The 20,999-nt window shown below is 40.3% G+C and overlaps 1 protein-coding gene across 1 annotated transcript in view; it reads left to right on the forward strand.

Annotated features, from left to right (window-relative positions):
* suclg2 (succinate-CoA ligase GDP-forming subunit beta) overlaps positions 1 to 20,999 on the forward strand; it is a 95,399-nt gene that overhangs the window by 15,209 nt on the left and 59,191 nt on the right. Inside the window, exon 2 of the mRNA XM_080026176.1 lies at positions 2,961 to 3,102. Within this exon, the coding sequence (XP_079882302.1) occupies positions 2,961 to 3,102 (142 nt within the window). The remainder of the gene's footprint in view (positions 1 to 2,960; positions 3,103 to 20,999) is intronic.

A 20,999-nucleotide genomic window follows, 5' to 3' on the forward strand; every position in this document is an offset into this window, starting at 1 on the left:
TACCTTCATTGTATATAGAGTGTTTTTTTTCTGCACACATGCAAACATTTTAAGACAGGCTTTTGGTATCTGAATATGACCCATAACACTGACTCTGTCTATTGTCATTTGTTCATGAGAGTTGTAGGGATGGGTTTATTTTGTTAGCATTGTATAGAAAGTGATACCAATATTGAAACTGATACTTATCAATACACTTATTGATACTGACTGATCTAAATCATTTGGTGCCAAAAATCGGTTTGGACCGACTGGGGACTCGGGTCCAGCACAGTCTCTGCTAAAGCAGTGAACCGTGCCTTAAGATTTATATAACTTTTTAATTGTAAATGTTTCATGAGGTTTCTGGGGTATTGCTTTTCGGCTGTTAAATTATCAGCTCCACTGCAAAAATACTCCTATTCATTAAAGTAACATAGCGAGTGTATGGTTAGCGAGTGGCAGAAAGGTGATGGTCCTCACTAGGACCAAAAAAGTGGATCACATTACCCCAGTTCTGAGGTCTTTACACTGGCTTCCTGTCACTCAAAGAATTGATTTCAAAATACTGATGTTGGTTTATAAAGCCCTAAATGGTTTAGGGCCAAAATACATTACTGATCTGCTGATACGTTATGAACCGTCCAGAGCCCTTAGGTCGTCTGGGACAGGTCTACTTACAGTCCCCAGAGTTAGGACTAAACAAGGAGAAGCAGCTTTTAGTTATTGTGCACCAAAAATCTGGAACAAACTCCCAGAGAACTTGAGGTCTGCTGCAACTCCCAGTTCTTTTAAATCGAGTCTGAAGACTTTTTTGTTTCCATTTTAACCTGCAATTTTTATTTTATTTGCTTCTTTTATTTGCTTTTAAATGTTTTATAATATGTTTTATGTATTCTAATCTTGCCCCTGTAAAGCACTTTGAGTGGCCTTGTGTCTGAATTGTGCTATATAAATAAACTTGCCTTGCCTTAATGCAGGCGGAGCACAGGGAAAATAAAGCAGTAAGTTGTCAATCTAGCTGTACATGTATTTAGACTACAGTTTGTTAATAAATGTCCTAATTAATAAAATCCCCACCACCACCGCATTGCTCTAAAGAAGAGGTAGAGACCTGGAGCTCTTCTACCAAGGCCCAGCAAAATGTAATGCTTACAGGCAGGTTGTAGCAGAGAGTAACTGAGCTTAAGAAAATGTTTGTAACTCAGAAGCAACTTTTGACACCTCCATTTTAAATAAGTAGTTTTCTGTGTTGTGGCATTTAATGCTTTGTTATTAATTTCCTCAGTTCTTGTCAAAAGCTGAACATTAGCCTACAGTAAATTACCCAGAAGGCAACATGAATAATTCCTAAGATTTCATTATTTTGAAGCCATTCCAATGCAAGTGAATACAGACCGGTGCCACATTACCCATATGTGTATGGCACATACACCACTAACAGCAGTAGCAGCAGCATTAATAAAGTGAACCCCCACTTTTGAACGTTTTGCCATGTCAGCCATGACCAGGCAGCAAAGAATGTAAACATGTAATAGCGCAACGTCAAACTTAAAAGTCTGATTCTAGCGGCTTCGTCATCATTAGGGGACGGTTAGGAATTGAAAATGCGACTGCAACATTACATTAATAGAAATAACAGTACTGCTGGCCAGTCAGAAACCAGTACTAGTTTAGTTCCGGTTCTCGATATCCATCCCTAGTTGGTTGCTCCGTCTTTGTCAGCTCCTTCAAAATGATTTCACTTGACTGCCATTCTTTTTGTCAGTCAGTTTAGAAGGACACAGATTCAATTTCAAGGTGTGGTGCGCGCCTTGATACAATTGTCATATTCTAGGTTGTGTGTTTGTTTCCACCGAAATGTATTTTTCCCACTGTCAAGCACGGAAGCAACCTGCAAACGGCTCGCTATTTCTTTTGAAATCCAGTGAATGTTGTTAAGAGCAGAATATCGACCATGCAGAGTAAAGCACAGCTGTTGTGGTAGAGCATTTGCTTTTTTTGCTGTACTTATGTATTATTGACAATGTATTACTTATTATATCTGTTACAATACCTACCTAACAGTATCACACAATGTCATCATCCCCTGTTTGTTTATATGCCCCATTTGTTGATTGATGGAAGTGTCCTTAAAAAAACGAATGTCTTGAGTTGCCCTTATAGTCACATAATAGATAAAAGCTTAAGTCAGTTTCACTTGACTTTGTCAGCACTCTCAGCAAAGTAATTCAGTGTTATACTGAAGTTAATGTCATGTTATTCAAATCTCCTCTGCAAGGGAAATATACAAACTGATGAATCTTTTACATAAATAAACCATAATGTACCTACCAATTTGAGTTCCCTGTACTTTAACTGCCCTTCTTTGTGTAATAACTCACTGGAGAACATTCCTGTGAAGACATTTGCGTTCACTCACATGCCCACACACACACACACACACACACACCCTGACCCACGCACATAGTAGTGGTGTGCTAGTGTGGAGGGATTCTCACTCTAATACATCCTGTGTCTCCCCATCACATTAAAAATCCAATTTCCTTTTAATAGCAACAACAGCTGGAGCTGACAGGGCCTGTGTCTGCTGATGGAGCAAACAGCTCCAGACCTGTCCTGCAGCTTAGACCTGGCTGCATGCCTCATTACTGGAAAAAGGAGAGAAAAAGAGAGGGAGAGACAGGTATGGTTTGAAGGGGGTGACAAGAAGGAGGGAAGAGGAGAAAGGATGTAGCCTGTGCACTCTGAGGCAGGTGTTGGACATGTGTTGGTCCTGTATAATGTAAAACTCTGTAGTAGAGAGTGCAGTGCACAGGCTCAGAGAGACGTTGGGCTGAAAAGGAAAACAAAATGTTAAAACAGTTGTATAGGCATGATGGAACCCTCCAGATTGGTACCTTTTACAGAAGCGTGTTCACTACCTTTCACTTACTATAGTCACACTTACTCATGCTGCCTCCCTCCTTTCTTCCCTTCAGGTCACCTGGTTGAGTCCCCGGCGATGGCTGAATCTGCAGGAGTACCAGAGCAAGAAGCTGATGCAAGAGAGCGGTGTGGCCGTCCAGCGCTTCTTTGTGGCTGACACAGCTCCCAAGGCCCTGGAGGCGGCAAAGAAACTCAGTGAGTAGTACAGTAAACACCAACCGGGCAAAGCATTCAACCATAACTTTTGGTTCTTTAACAGTTTTCAACCCTCAATGCACTATCGGTGCTGTGTACACACTTTCATCGGTTGAATTTCTCATCTGTTACTCCAGCTGGATTTACTTGAGATACGCTATTTGACACAAATAAACTGATGAGTCTGCGTGCTAAAGTGTAGCATGGCTTTTATTTCAATCTAATTTTAAATTGTCAAGTTTGCAGATCTTAGACATTTGATGTCATGGCAATATGAACCGCAATAAGATGCAGAATGCGCAGTACATTTTAACACACAGTAAAAGAAAAATTACTCCCTTAAGAACATGGCCACAACATTGCTTCAATGCTCAAGAATTGTCAAATTGTGTTACACTTAAGATTATTCTTCATTTACTTTAGTGTTGATAATAAGTGAGTTTTAGGGTTTTCGGAAGCTGTGATTTGGTTGTAATTACTGTGCCAACGTACTGCTGTAAAACTGTGAAAACCTCCCTATTTGTGCTGCATGGCTCTTTGGCCCTGCAACAGGATGTGCAAATGACTGTGGCTAATCGGGGTGGAAGTTTTATCAAGTTTAATCGCGTCTTTATGCTGTTTGCTCACGTGTGGACGCCTGTGTTGTTCAGGCTTAGTGGCTGTGCCTGCTCAGTTTTTCATCAGGCACTCATCCGCACTAATTTGTTTCACAACCTCTCGTGTTGACTTTCTCACGTTTTACATGTTTTTTTTTGTCTTTTGTTTTCTTTTCCCTTTTTTGTGTTGCTTTTTAATTTATTTATTTTAAATCCTTGTTTAGAATTTGGATTAATGTCCCCACACTCCCACACAAAGCCATGCAAGGAAGTGACTGAAATGTCTAATTGTATTCTTGTAGCACTAAAACATTGTACATGTGCAATGGACAAAGAGGATAGCTTTCTCTTTCTTCCCCATTCTCCTTTCTTCCCACACAGTGTACATACATATCCACCCTCAGTATTCCATTATATTCAGTGACCTCTCCAACTACAGCAGCAGCTTTCTGATCATGTATCCAGGTTGGTTGTCAGCCAGCAAGGTGCCACTCCTACCGCTGCCTTTTGGCTCTAGTACCCGGGGTCGCTGCTTTCAGTGACCCTGGTTACGATGGGGATGAAGATAAACTGAATAAGGGAAAATATATATATATAATCTCCTGACAGTTCATATTTATAATATAGGTACTTTACGAACAATTGGGACGCACAAAAAGTCAGGAGAAGTGAGTCAGAAGGGTACAAACATCTTAATAAAAAAATAAAAAAAGGCCAGACTCAAGAGCTGTTATTTTTCATTGCTAAGTCAGACATGGCATTTCTCCTTAGTTATGACATAATTATGGGACTGCATTGAAGTTGTGTCCTGGCTACTGAAAAAAATTGCATGTTTTGGATATTAAATCTGATGTCAGGATATGTATGTGTTGAACTGCAACATGCTGTACAGGATATGCAGGGAAAGGGGAAGGGACTTGAAACAAATGGGGGCTGAAAGTGATTTATCAATGCAGATTGTCCACTGCAGTAGAGGTAAGTAATTGTGTGACTGCAATCCAGAAGTATTTGTATTGGTTTCTTCAACCAATATTTCAAGTTGAGCAGCAGAAAACGTTACCCATTCCGTTTCACTCCATTGTTTTCCAGAAATGGACAAGGCACGTGTTAAATAGCCCAGGATCAGGTTGTAATGAGTAGCATTGCATTCAAATCATATTGCCTGTAGCTGTGTGACCGCTTACATCGTGAGTGTTTGTAAATTCCCAGTTGAGCGCCAACACAGCTCTGACAGTAATTTGCTCTTTGCTTTGTAAATCAACCCCTGTATTCCCACACAGTACTTCAGAGCTACTTTATCTCCCCATCTCCACTTATGCCCAAAGCTGTGGTCAGTGTGTGTGTCTTTTTAACACGGAGGAAATGTTTCCTGTGATTACTGCTGCTAGCCCACTATTACAGCACGCAAGCGAGCATCGACTGACGCTTAATTTCTTCAGTTACACACTGTGTCTTTTCAAGCTCTCACAAAAAAACGTGTACATCTCATCTTTGGGTCATGTTAGGTCCAACATGAATGTGCTAGAATGAGAGAGAGAGAGAGCGAGGGAGATCAGTAACCTCTTTAGTTAAGATCTGTTGGGCTAAAATGCAATCTCCGAGCTCTGACCCTTGGAGGGTGTGAGGTCAAGCGTAGATGAAGCTCTGTTTCATGGCTCTCAAATTCTAATTCTTTATTGAGAAGAACCCCTTGAGATAACCCATCTTGTTTTCAAGGTGGTCCTCAATAACATGAAAGGACAATTACAACATATTTAGAACATGTTTCTTGACATACAATAGGAAGAAAAAAAAGCCACTTTTCCACAGCAGGACCATCAGCTGCTTAAGTGAGGATAATTGAAATGAATACATTTTAAAAATTAATAAATTGCAGCCAATGTTGTGGTTTCCACTGTAGACGACATTGGGGTATGGCTGTGTACAGGGGATATGGATGGTTGGGGTACTATCTTGGGTGGACCAGGAGCAACTCCAATGGATCCCTTAGCGGTGCTGATATCTTGCTGTGAGCCCATGGTCCCTGCATACACAATATAATGAATCAGTTAAACGTGGTAGCATGGACAAATGTGAATGACATGTGTTGAGTACGCTTGCCCATATGAGCTCGGAAACACACTAGACACTCACACACCGACCAGTATGCTCCTCTCTGCTGCACTCACTTAACCATGAAGTGGTTAAGTTGACAGTTCAATTGCAGCTGTGCAATATATAGAAAACTCCTCTCATGTACTGTAGATTGGTCCAACTCTCCTAAAGTGGACACAGATTGATTTGTTCTATTACAGCTGACGCCAAAAAGCTTATACTCTTTCTCCTTCTCTATCAAAACGTTTAAAAAAAAGGATCCGATATGGACCACTGATTCCTTTTAACTTGAATGGCAGCTCTTAGAGGAGAGTTTAAATTGTGGCAGATGGGTGACTCACAACCAGCTAATGGCTCATGGAAAGCACGGTTTGATTTCTGTGGCCCCATACTGGGCGAGCCGTGCAGGGAGTTATCAGAAAACCCAACATCTCTCTAATGTGTGCCCCACTGGGACATTGAGAGAAAGGCACACTCCTGCTGTCCGTCCAAAACCAATGACCCGGATCGACAAGTTTCACGCATTTAATATTTGTGGTGTGTGTGTGTGTGTGTGTGTGTGTTTGACAGCCAAACCACCAAGCTTAGCTTTTGTAAAATAAACTTTTAGGCCTTAAAGTTACATACTCTTTAGTCATTCTCTAAATGTTTTGATTGAACATTTAAATATCTGTGTCCTACTTTGTTAAGATTTCACATTCTGGGATATTTGTGGATTTTTTTTGTTGTCAGGTATCTAGTCATTTTGTCTAGTTACCAAGCTCTGACAATAATCATTTATGCTTCCAAAAATGTGCTACACTCTTCAGCAGTAATGGGCAAAGTACAAGTCAACGTCTCTGTGGAAGAATCCATAATTCATGTATGTAATGTGATGCTACTATGGCATGCTACAGCCAAGTTTCAGCGGCACTTATGTTTCCCTGCTTCCTAAAATGTGACCTAAAAGAGGTATAAAATAGTAAACTATTAGCATTTGTGGTCATAACCCGAAACTCAGCTCATTAAAGATATATATGATCAAGTATCTTTCATTAGCACTTTATTGGGCTCCTGAGACAGCCAACCACTAAAGTAGGACACTACCTCACTTCACACACCAATTAGAAATAGTATTAGTGTAAAACCCATAAGTGTAAAAAAACAAAAAACAAAAACATATCAGTTAGACATTAAAATATATAGTAAATGTTTGAGTAAAGACAAGTCCTCTGTTAGGTAATACATGCACATCCCATGATGCAAATGCTTAGCTGCCCTGATGGTAATACTTGTTGGGAAATGGAGAAATAACTTCTTCTCCTAAATCCCCTGGGAGAATTTTGTGACATTTCATGCACCCCTATTACCTGGTGACACTATTCAAATTACTTGAAAAACGTGTAGGTATAGGAATTTGGAAGAGGTGGGCTTCTTAGGCAGACCCCCCCCCCCCCCTCTACATTGTGGAAATACATTATCCATAATAGTATTATATTATTATAAATGATTGTAATAGCTTCAGGCAGGACTGCAGTGCCTCTCCTTTTGCAGTGATATGAGCACGGTCATACATTCACAAATATACTGTATGTATGTGTGTATGCAGGTTTTTTTCCTCACAAGGAGGTGGTTGCTATCTAGCAGTTTTAAGATATCAGAACAGGTCCAGTAATGAATATAGATTTCGTCTTCGCCTTCAAATCTTCAAAGGAAAAATGCACGGCCATGCACGCGCACATAAATACACACCCGTATACAAATACCTATGCCCTGCTGCAGCCAAAGAGAATGCGATTATGCAGTCCACTTTGTGTGTCGCCACGCGCTTGACAGATGCATCTGTTGAACAAATCTTGATGGATTTTCAGTCTGAATTCTAAATCAAAAGCACATTTTCCCTCCCCTTTCCTTGCAGAGAGAGCCTTTCATGTCTGCCATGCCTCCTGCCTCCCCCAGCAATCATTCATTGACAAAGCCACGATGGAAGCAAACACATTGCTTTGGATTCTTATCTTCAGCGCATGTTGAGTCTGTGTGATGAATGGGAGCAACATTTACTTGTGTATATGTACACTTCATATGAGATGAGTTTGTAAACGATTAAAGAAAAAATAGGGGGCTCCTCTTTGGCTGGTTGAGATCTTCAACAGCCGAAAAAGTCCAGTCAATGAGGCTCACATTGTGCCTCAGATCATGTGAAAATAAATGTAGCTCAAGGCCAATGACACTGTTGATGTGTGTGTCTCAAAGTGAATGTTTTCAGTATGCTCATTTAGCTTTGTAGTCCCTGTGGCAGCTCAGAGCCCCTCTATGCCTCTGGACTGTGATCTGCAAATTGAAACGGATATCATTGTAAAACAGTAGCTTTAAGTGAATTCTGCCATCTATGCTGTTGGTGCAAGTGACATCCTTCTCTGTGAGAGCTGAGAATTTTGGCTTCAGATACAGTGCACATATTAAATGCCCATTTAAATGATTTATCGATTCAAATATCTTGCATAATGTCTGTCGAGCAACTAGCTTCCGACACCGCCAGAGGATCTCACAGCCGCATCCCAAGCATTCTAGTGCGTATTTGAATCTGAATCAAATGTGTATGATAATATCAATACACATTGTATTTAAAAAAAGACTGTATTCTAGTACATTAAATGAGGGGAGGAGATTGCAACAACCCAATCTACAGCAAACTGGCCAAGGAGTTGAGGCTTTTCACTAGCAAAACCTAGGGATGGGTGAAATAATTTGAACTCTGTTTTTGTGGAATCCGGTGGTATGGGTTTCCCATTGTGCACTGAGGTGCAGAGAAGAATACTTGCACAGCAGCCTCTGCTGGATAGACTCCCAGACAAATCCACTACATTTCCCCCTCATTAACAATGTGGAGAGACATGGGATATACCAGATACACAGCCAAGGGCATGTTGGAAGGACCCAGTGGCCAGGGCAGCTGTAACTTTGACAGCAACTGGAAGGACAGACGGCACGTTTCAGGCTATAAAACCCTGCATGTTTGTGCTTCGATGTGGAGAAGAAGGTTTACATTTAATGTTTTCCTTTCTATAGGTGGATCACAGCTGCACCTGTGTATTCCAGTGTTGGTTCACTTTTAACCACATATGTATGAAGCTAGAAATTAATGCTCAAACTCAATGCACGAAAAGGCAATCTAGAACATGAATGCCTTTCTGCACCTGTAACAAATAAATTTGAGGAAAGAAAAGTAAATCGTATGTTTGAATAACACATGATACCTCTGCTGAGACAGTGTAAAATGTTTGAGTAACCATTTGATGCTCGCATTTACCTTATATCAGTCCAGCCGTTTGCTTCAATTCACACAATGCTGAATTGTCAGAAGTAGTAATGCATAAAAACTGTGTTACTATGGTTGTGAATAAAACGCTGAAGTCACGGGGATAAGATATGGCATAGAACACATGCTCACACTTGCTCTCCATATTATTTTTACCTAGCGATATCAACGCTTCCGATTTTTCTGGCAGGGTGCAGAAAAGCATTTACTCCTCCGACGAGGCCTGGCACTGGTGTAAGAGCTCATCTAAAGAGTACCATATGCTTCTTCACTAACCTACTGCCTAGCCTGTACCATCTGTCATATAAATAATCCTCCCACCATGGCCATCAACACTAGCCATTTTCTGATTTTATTTATTCACAGCATTAAGTTTAGTGCATTTTAATAATTGTCTAGCTACTTAACACCAAACATACACACACACACACACACACACACAAATGCACCTTATTTAGTTAATTATTAATCTCTTAAGTTTTAATGATCAGATATTCTATTGCATTTTTCTTAAGCTTTATATGGTATGAGTTTTTTTTAAATTTGCAATGAAGGACTTGACTATTGTCATGGAATTGAAATACCAACCTTTAAAAGATGAGAATATAGTCAATTAATACGAGGTGACACAATGTTTAAATACAAAAATAGAACAGATCTTTAATGTTTGCAAACATGAGTCAAGACAACAATCAAGCAATGGGATTGTGTGAAATGACCACCGATAGGCAGTCAGACAGAGAAGTTATAGCAAAATCTAATTACGCACGAACCTCATCCTACGTAAATAGCTTTCAGGGTTGGAATAGTGAGACATAACAACCTTCACCATAAGGTCAGGTCAGAACTTTTGTTGATTAACTTCCGTTTATTTAGAGTCAAGATGGCATTAGTCTATATAAACACATAATTATTATGACTGTAATAAAGAATTCCACAACATTCCCTTCTCTTTAAAATAAATAAATAACAAATATAATTATTCTAAAAAATGGTCTAATAATTAAAGGATAAACAAGTTTATATGGAAAAACAAAAGCGTATTAAAATTCTACATGATGGCCTGTGAGATTGTCCGCCAAGGCCTGAGTGGCCTTTCAGGTGTTTTATCCCCTTGACCAGTGTATTCAAAATAGACGGACAGAAATCACAGGTCATCATCACCTATACACATAGAAGCAAACCCACCCCCTCACAATTGGCAAAAGGAGGTCAAAAGAATTCTATGCACTAACTATACTTACTATAACAGAACTTATCATTGGGAAAAAAACCTCATAGGTCGTTAGAGAGGAAAAAAAAATTTTTCAGACAGTTCTGTTTAACAAAAAATTAAACAGCTATGCTTAAAATATTTAAATCAAAAGTAATGTTATATGGCAGTATAATTCTAAACAAAACTAAATAAAATATTGTAAGAAAGAATTAATGTTAACTATTAAATGTAGATTAATATACCGTAAGGGTAATGTTAAGTTGCAGGATATAATTAAAGGTTAGCATAAATCAAAGGCCTGGTGTTCAGGTGTCATTATTTCATTGTAGCCATTCTCATCGTGGGATGCAGAGGAACACCCACATGGCAGGATGTTTCTTCGGGCTCAGGAGTCAGCATGCTACCTGTGGGTATACGTACCTGGGTCAGAGGTTCTAGAACATGACCCTTCGTAGGGGCGGACACCTTTACCGTGTGCCCTTGTTGTCATCCTTCCGGGATTTCTTTAGTCCTGTAGTCGTGGGTCTGCCTCAACCCTAGGCTTGAAGCATGCACATTCGGTAGAGTGGAGGCCTACGAGCTTCCTTCGGTCAAGAAGTGCAGCTGCTCAATGTCTGGGAGTGAGTCGGCCACATCCCAGGGATCAAAGGATTCTCGTCTGGGAGAACGGAGGAGAGCATATTGCTCCACCTTTCCTCCAACCACACTGGCTATCCATCTGTGTAGCAAGGCTCTCATGCAGGTAAGGGTACAAGTACAGAGACACAAGAAGGCACCAAACATGATTAGGAATGGAAAAAGAACTTGAAGGGCAACTGCTCCCCATGGGCCTAGCCTGTCCTGCAACCATTGTTCCTGAGACAAATTAGGCACTTTAAACAAAAAACTCTGTGAGTAAGTATTGAGGCCTGTTGTGTACCAGTACCTGTTAAAATCAAAAGGGAAAACTAAAACAAAATCATCATATTTTAGATCAAAGTTTTCTAAACAAATGTGTGAACACATTTTAACCAGATAAAAGGTGAAGTGAGCTAAAGAAAAAAAACAATACAATGGGTATTATTGTGTATCGCTATGGTGGCTTCCAGGTCGCAGGACCCCACCAAATCCAAACACTCCACCAATGTAGATCCTCCCTCCTCCGGCGGTCAGAGGCGCCAAACCCGCCGAAAGAGCGACCACCAATCTCTCCCTCCTCTCACACACATGCATGCAGTCAGTCACAATCAGACACACATGCCCGTTCATCCTTTCACGCTCTCTCTCGGACACACACACACACAGGCACTCAATTTTGGTGTCCCATGGTCACTCAACCACACCAGCACACATACTCACTCATACCCACACACTCCCTTTCTCTCTCTCTCTGTCTCTCTCTCTCTGAAAGGAATCCAATGTTTAACACTGTTAGGGACACAATACATACTTTAAACAATAGTTTAAAATAGTTTTTTGAAGCTTTGTTAAAACAAATTGGTGCTATTTGTAAATTATTCATTTCTATTCTAGAAATTTAAAGCAACAGCAGAATCTGATGGGGTAACTCAAACTCTGCAGCTAGTCTCTCAATTAAAATATGCGGCTGCATCTTATTAAAAGCAGAAGAAAAGTCTGCAAATAACAGTCTAACATGAGATCCAGGCTTTTCTAAATGTTTATACATTGTATCTATAATAAAGAGCTTTGCATCATCTACACTTTTTCCAGTTTGATAAGCAAACTGTAATGGGTCAAGTTTTCCAATAACCAGAGACATGATTTCATTCTTAATTTGTTTACCTTAAGCTCTAAATGCAAACAGATACTGGCTCTCTGGATGCAAATTAAAAAGACAACACTGTTGAACCTAAACCATGACTTTGTGGTGCATTAATGGCTGGACTCAAGAACTTTCTGAAAATAATCTGAAGTGAACTTGAAAAGGTAGCTTCTTTGATATAAATATATTTTGTGGCGAAATGTGTTTACTCAGATGTAGCTCGTGTGCTTGTCTGTTTGAGAGGCTGCTATGGCTGCTCTCAAGGTCTGCCACCTTATCTATTGTTTTTACTCACTGCCGTCTGTGACTGCATGTAGAAATAAACCTTAGAATGAGTTACTCTCTTCTGTGTGTGTGAGACTATTTAACTGATAAAACACACATTGTAGAATCATAAAGTAAATGTTCCTTGCTTCTTTCACTAATCATGTGCATTTAAATGTCTAATAGTCAATAAGCTAATTATCTGAGTCAAAAGGAAACGTTTATTACAACCAAGTTGAAATGAAGGAAAACAACATTGATAATATCTCAAGATCATGCAACGTAAATAGTTTTAGGATACTTTCCAGAAGGAGTCCAAGGGTCAATCTCCTCTCATAATTGTAGGCACTGTATTGTATGTAAATGCTTCTCTGTATCTCATAATTTGTTCCTCAGCAACAGCTCTCTCTATAGAATCTCTGTGTCTGAGCCACTGCATAGGCAGCAGGAACAAGAAAATATAATAGATCTCAACATTACAGCTAATTTGCACAACAATTTATTTCGGCAATTAACTTTTTAACTTTTGGATTTACAAAATCAAAAACTATAGTCAACATTCAACAAAGATAATCAATTCTGACTCTGGTGGTAACATCTTGCTAGTCATATCTCACAGTTGTCTTATATTATCACTGCAAATAAGAGTGTTCAATTTCAACATCAAACAGCATATACTCTTTGAAGGGGTACTATCAACCAAAATAGACACTGTGGACCCATTTATTTCTACTGGCATTAGTGGGTCTTCAATAGGGGAAGAAGAAAGTTTAATTGTAGCTGCTTGAATTAAATTTGTATGGTCTGACCATTTTTTCCGCAGAAGTTACACTGTCCTTTTCTCCAATTGTTTCTGAAGTTATTGTTTTGTGAGTAGTGTGGGGAAGTGTGTGCTTTGCTCTGCCGGCTGATGTACTTTGGTTCTATCGCACTCACTCCTCCCTTTTTGATCCCTGACCCTCCTGTTGCATGCAAGTCTATCTCCCTTAGTGCTTGAACTGCAGCTGCTATGAAAAGTAATTCATCCTCTTTATTTCTACTTACATGTTGTATTGTAGCTTATTCTATCTTCTGAGTTACTTTTGGGTATGAGGAAACAATAGGCACATCAATCATGGACGACGGGAGCGGTAGGCCGGCCTCTATCAGAGTGGCCACAAGACTTTGTGGTGAGGGGGGGGGGTACTCTGCCGTTTCACCCATTTGAATATCATGGCTTTAGCATTTTGTGTGGGGTTTGATCCATGACACTGTTTTATCTTAACCATTTCCTCAGCTCTAGTTTTCAACATAGTTTCAAGCAGTGGCACATGACGTGCACTTAAATAATGCAACACATCTATTAATCAATTCTTTAAGTTCTTCAGAAACTCGATCATCCTTTCCTTTGCACACATTTGCACGTTCAGTACATTCATTCTCACTTCCATACAGTTCTGCGGTGTCAAACCATATTGCCACACATCTTCTTATTTTACCAAAATCCCAAGCTGGATCTCCATGTGGGCCATATACAGTTGAACTAGCAAGCGTATCTGAGGCAAAGGACCCCTCCATGGGCCACTTTCCACCTGTCTCTCCTTGTGTTCTAAGCGTCTGAAGGACGGGTTATACACTGGCATGAGGTAAACACTGTTGATAAGAGGCCCCTAGGGCAGGCATGGGTATGGAACGATAAGCTCCACCTATTGAACCATAGCAGAGATCAATGGTGGTATTTTTCTGTGTTGTGCTGCAAGTTACATATTGTTCGTATGTTCTCAAAGTTTTACCCAAGTCACATTTATGTGTAAGATAAACTAAATTTGGTCAAAACACGGGTGCCCTTCTTGTCTAGAAACAAACGTTGTTTTGGGAAACATTCTCCTGAGCTCTTATCAGCTCTGCTGAGAGGGAGAAAAGACTTATCTATTGCCTTTTTCTGTCTGTAAGGAGAACGCAGTGAATTAGGAAAAGGTTGTAAAATAATTAAACAGTCAGTCTTAGTCATCAGTCAGTCCATGATCATGTATAAAGTTTGCTCTGCAGAGGCTTAACTAATTTTGAAAATTCTGAAGTCATTTAAAAATGATTATCCCTTTTTGGAAATTGTGTGGCTTGGGAATAATAACATCCCGTCTTACACACTGTTATTTTTAGAAAATTCTACTCACAAATGATGCTATAGCGCGATATTAGAAGTACTTTTCTATCATTAAATAATTGTTTCGTAATTGTGTGTGTATAAAGAAAGCTCTCGTGGTTAAACCAACACTACTTTAGTCACTGCAGTCACTTGCTCGGCCTATAGCCGTGTTTTGGGTAAATGTTTTCACCTGCAAAGATAGGTATGTAAACATAGAGACCTGGATACAGTACAATACTCAGTTGTCTATCAAAACAAATTAGATATACTATACCATAATTAGCCAAAAATGTAATCACCTAGCGTGACACTAACAATTCTGGTGTAGACAATTCAGATGGGAAAATTAAGCATATAATAATAATATTACTGGACAGTGAGAGTCACTGCATGTTTGGTGCACCTCACCCTCCTGTGGACCCCTCTCTGTCTCTCCTCTCCGGCCAGTCAGTCTCCCACTCTCCCACTCTCCCACTGCCTCTCTGCTCCTGGGACTGCAACTGCAGTCCATTCTCTGGTTGTTGTTCAGGACATTCCCTGCCCAGTGCAAGTTGTCCCAACACAGAATCAGCCATGTTGATGTTCCTGGTGTTTTAGCCACATCTGCTGGCTCTGCCTCTGCCTCTGGTCCTCTTCGTCCGCCCTTTCCATTTGTCCATAGGCCTTCAGCTGGGCCATACAGAGGTTGTCCTTGTCACAGAGTTCACATTAGTTCTGTCATAAAAGGATCTCTTCTTTAGGCCAGTCATGTTGAACTGGACCCCATTTGAAATGGAATAAGGTGGTAGTTGGAAAATACTCATCTGGCAGATGCAGGGCTGTATCCAGGTGTAGATGTGGAAACAGCTTTAGTTCGTTGAGCTGGTTTTGGTCTGCAACCGGAGGTGTGAGAGAGGAGGTTCTGCTAGGCCAGAGACGAGAGACCAGGTCTGGGATAATTGTCCTGTGAGGAGCTTAGCACACTTTGGTTAAAGTTATTTTACCTTTAAGCTAATCACTGTCTCTGTTCACTTTGCAACAAAGGCCTAACAAAAAAAGCTTTTATTTCTCTAAAATTTAAATAATTGCTAACTTAGTTTTTCTATCTTAATGAGCCTAAAGCTCACATTTCCTGGAAAGACCATATTCCTCCCATAAATTTACCAATGCACATGTATAGTGAGTCTCCACCCTTATCACACATTCTTTGCACAACTGTCAAATTCAACTTCCAACTCCTTTTGTTTAAACAGACTGTTCCCCTTTTACAATAATATTGAATTTTAGAGAATGCAGTGGAGGACAGATCCAACAGAAGACACAGAGACCTTAAATAAACCACACACAATTAGTACTTGAAAATATTATAAGTATTATATATAACTATTTTAGAACGTTCTTTATTTTAGATCTATTTTTGCCAAAACATTTTTATGGATCCTACGCACTGTCCCTGACAGTAAAGATATCTTTGTGGTCCCGGACCACCTAGTGCCCGGCACTAGATAGAATAGTTTAACCCGGTTAAATCTATCCTATTCCTCGAGTTTGGTCCCTGACCCTAGTGCCCCTGGCGCTAGATAAAATAGTTTAACTTAGTTAAATCTATCCTATTTCTCGAGCCTGGCCCCTGGCCAGTATATTTTTGGTCCCTGACCCTAGTGCCCCTGGCGCTAGATAAAATAGTCTAACCTAGTTAAATCTATCTTATTTCTCGAGTTTGGTCCCTGACCCTAGTGCCCCTGGCGCTAGATAAAATAGTTTAACCTAGTTAAATCTATCCTATTTCTCGAGTTTGGCCCCTGGCCTGTATAATTTTGGTCCCTGACCCTAGTGCCCGGCACTAGATAAAATAGCTTAACCCGGTTAAATCTATTTTATTTCGTAAAAGCTCGTCAGCTAATGCGAATTAAAGACCCCTGGTCTTTAGTTTTTAGTTCAACTAATCAGCAGCTGTCCTGAATTAACTAATTAAAGCTATTCATCCAACACACTTTATAGAAAAACTTGGTCCCTGACCTTTCAAAACATTGTGTTCTCACCCTTTTAGTCTTTTTGAGTTCCTTGGATGTCGTATCGGGAGATCCCCCGAAGCACACCTGATTTAGGCGCCAACCTGCATCTCCTGAGGTCAGTTACGGTCCTCCGTGGGGAGAGGTTTAGGCTCCGGGACCCAGTCTCCGGCTGTGCACAGTTAACCTGTCAGAGGGTGCTTCAGGAAATCCTCGAGTTAGACATCCCGGACGAGCCCCCAAATTGTCATGGAATTGAAATACCAACCTTTAAAAGATGAGAATATAGTCAATTAATACGAGGTGACACAATGTTTAAATACAAAAATAGAACAGATCTTTAATGTTTGCAAACATGAGTCAAGACAACAATCAAGCAATGGGATTGTGTGAAATGACCACCGATAGGCAGTCAGACAGAGAAGTTATAGCAAAATCTAATTACGCACGAACCTCATCCTACGTAAATAGCTTTCAGGGTTGGAATAGTGAGACATAACAACCTTCACCATAAGGTCAGGTCAGAACTTTTGTTGATTAACTTCCGTTTATTTAGAGTCAAGATGGCATTAGTCTATATAAACACATAATTATTATGACTGTAATAAAGAATTCCACAACACTATCGCGGGAGTTGAGTAGTGAAGCCTCTCTGTAAAGGCCTCTGTGACACATTAGCATCATTCATGCTTCAGTTGCTCTTTTATGTCATCGTGTCCCAACACTTTCTCAGTGATAAAGCCATTATCTGGGTAATACTGGCCCTAAATGGCATGTTTTATTAGGGCTATTCCACGCTTCATTGAGCGGTGAATTTGTAAGAAGTAATGCAGTGATATTTCTTTTCCTACTGCTTTCCCTCGGTGTGTATGCTCGTCTTCTCACTCGGGTTTGGTTACAATTGTTGGCTGCCTGAAATGGAATAACAGAGTCTCATGACGTCCAGGTCATTTGTACTTAAATTCTATTATGCTCGTCTCTCTTTGTGTAATACCAATCCTGTCTCTCCTATGACCAAGAACATGTTTAGATAAACCTACCATTTTAATTGTGTTTTGTATGAACACCATTATACTATTAGGGCTGGATATTTGCAAGGACTTCACGATATGATATGCAACACGATACATGGGTCACAATATGATGTAACATGATACGATGCATTTTGCAGTATTGCCATATTCCACATGGTTCACTGGAAATGTAAACACGGAGAGGAAATACAATTTGATGTGTATGATCTGGGTGGTCTTAATAAATCACATCGCATTATATTGATAACTCAGTGGAGAAATCCAGTCAAAACTATTTTAATTCAAAACTTCAATTCAAATGCAACACACAACAATTCAACTACATGAGCAGGGGTTGTAGTTCAACACCCGCTTTGAACAATTTTATTTTATTTTTTTCAATGCATCAATTTTAGGAGCTGTACATAATTATAGATACAAAAAATAAATATCATGATATATTGCTGCATGGATTTGTTTTAGCTCAGCCCTATATACTATACACGTTATGGTTGCATAGGACCTGCTTTCTTTTCAACTATAGGGACGGACAAATATATCTTTGTCAAACATGGTTAAAGCATTGAACATGGTCAGACCTCTCCTTACTGCACATCTCCCTCCGTTCTCATTCATAGTCCCCACTTGAGCCTCCTTGTGCATATCAACACTTCAAGCACCCTTTTAAGAACCCTTTCATCTTCTCCCCTTCAGAAAATGAGGGAGAGTCTCTGGTGGAAAGCCCTTACAGTAGCAGTTAGTGCCGTATAGAGTTGGCTCAACCACGGCCCCTTTCGCCTCTATCTTTGTCTGAAGTAGTGAGGGATAAGACGACCCTCTTAGAGCTGTGTGCGTTTGTGTGCATGTGTACCCCAGCTGGAACCCATGTCGTATCCTCTTCTCCTTGGTCTGTTGGACACAGGCCACTGCGGCAGCCGCTCTCCTATTGAGGGAACTGAGCATACAATGGCTTCTTGAACTTCAAAAGCATATTCAGCCTCAGTCCTACACGATATTGCTTTTATACCGATGCCATCCCCATGCTCTCACTGCCATTCATTCCATTTCCCTCAGCGAGCGGTCACCTTTGGCATCTCCTTTGTTTCCAATGTAAACGCCAAACTCAGTTGGCTCTGGTGGTCCACACACACTTGTCATATGAAGTATACTGTGATGCTGCTAACAATCATCAGCAGACAGGCAACATATGTAGCTTAATGCATTATGTTAAGATAATTTGCTTCTGTAGATAATACTAGTGGGTTTGTGTTTGTTTTGATCACTCAGCTGCAGAGCCACATCTCAAGCAATGGCTTTCTGACCAATTTATTTTTCGTTATGAATGATGCCAGGATATTGTAACAATCCTTTTCTTTCAGCAGAACACACAGGATGTGCTCTCACTTGACAAGAGACGTTCAGAAACAGCAGTCGAAAAGTTTAGGGGTCATGGCAAAGAAAAGAACATTGACTGAAATAGATTCTGTTGGTGTATTTGATATGTGTGGGTTTACATAGAAAAGTATTAGCGGTGGCTGTTTTGACACATGCTGCTTCTGCTTTTTCCGGACACAATGAACAAACTGCAACTGATGCATTGCACAGTTAAATGTGTCTCTGGAGTGAGTTGCACTTATATTGAACTGTGCTCTAATGGCTTCAGAATTGGTGAAAATTAGTACTTACAAAAACATATTTTACTTAGCAACAGTGTGATAACATTGTGTCTCGGAACACACAGAGCATCCATGTGAAATAATCTCAATGTGTGAGACAGTGTTAGCATTCGATTGGTTCATGCCTATGCTCTTTGGCTCCCACTTACTTGAGATGACTTCTATTAACACTACTGACATTTTGTGTTAGACCCAGTACATACAGTCCTTGGTACTCTTGGTACTTTTGCAGTTTGCAAAAGAACAAAGTTACAAAATGATAGAATAGATTGTTTGAATTCACATTGCCCTTCCTTGTTCATTTGTGTGGAACATTTTGGAAAGTACACTTTTAATATAAACCTACGAGACAGATCTGATCTGTGCGCATGAATAAAAGAAAGTCACTTGACAAATGAACAACCATTAAGCATGTTGCTGCTGTTTATGCAGACAGAATTTTGAATTAAGTATTATGCTAGTAACTTCTACATAATGTGTTGAGGTCCATTTGAATAGCTATTTTGCTGGTAATGTTTTGTGAAGTCAAAACAACATTACTCTTTCTTCTGCGTTTTACCCTCACGCTGTCACCTTTTTCTTCCCCCTTTGCCTCTTTTCCCTCTGTTCTCTCCTCTCTTATCACTTTTCCGCTCCCTCCACTTTGTTTACTTGCTGACTTTTTCTATTTCATTCACTGTCTGTTGTCTGTAGTTCTCAGCAGCACCCCTCAATTGATGCCCCGTCCTGTAAAAAAGGGGTAGTACTAAAGCAGTACCTCAGTGTCCTCGTTTGCCACTTTGATCACATTGTCAGGGAAATAAATGAGTGTAGAGAGTTAACTGGAGTGAGCTGTGGGTACCTCACCACCATGCCACTCCCTGCATGGCTCCCGCTGATGGACAGACCCACTCTCGTCCCTTTCGAAGGGTTGACCCATCACACAGCAAGACATATGTTAGGCCGCAGTTTTCCTGTCTCCACTACCTGCCAAGATAACACACATCCGATGAGAGGAAACGATAGGGAAGGGCTGGCTGGAAACATAAGGTTTATTAACACGGGCACGGCGGCCCACTGACACTCACTGTACCAGCTTTACTCAGAAAAAAAAAACCTTGTACACTGTTTGGGTCAATGCAAACACTGCGTACACAGAACACAAACATATTCAGACACACTTCAACACTTGCCTCTCCGAGGACCTGTTGTTTGTTTGTTTGTCACCCCCATACATTAGCTGACTCTAAGATTTTCTCGCTTGGTAAGAAAAAGCCCTGCTTTTCTGAAATTGTCTTAACAGCTGTAAATAGGCTTTGCAGGGTAAAGCAGCCTGTCTCTCAAAGAGCTGATTTCTGTAAGCGGCTTAGTGTTTCCACCTCCGCATTACACACCCATAACCTATTCATTTTGAGGGTGAGACATACAATTATTTCTCACACATCCCCCCTCTATTGTGTACGGATGCTGCTAATGTGCCAGAAGAAGTCAACATTAAGCCTAACATTTGTTGTCAGGGTACTTAGATGGCATGCACAGGCTTCCTAGTTCTGCTGGCATTAGTTGGACTTAAGAGTTATGTTAGGCTCAAACATAGGAATTGTAAGGGTGGAGTATAATGTACAAACTTACCTGTATTTTTGTTGTAGGGATTTCTCATGGAGCTAATGGGATTTTCCTCCTGCCCACCAGTGCATCGGCAGAAACAGATGTTGGCAGCTTTAAGAATAGTTATAACTGCTATTTTTCTAATTGAAAAAATTATGGTCAATTAATAACGAGTGAGTAGCTCATGTTTCAGATTTATTTTTCATTCTAGAACAAGCTGTTCATAGAGGCAGTTTTTTTTAGTTAACTGTCTCGCGGTGTGGCTTAATACAGGA

This window comes from Ammodytes marinus (genome assembly GCF_949987685.1).
Source record: "Ammodytes marinus genome assembly, chromosome: 4".
NCBI classification, from domain to species: domain Eukaryota; kingdom Metazoa; phylum Chordata; class Actinopteri; order Uranoscopiformes; family Ammodytidae; genus Ammodytes; species Ammodytes marinus.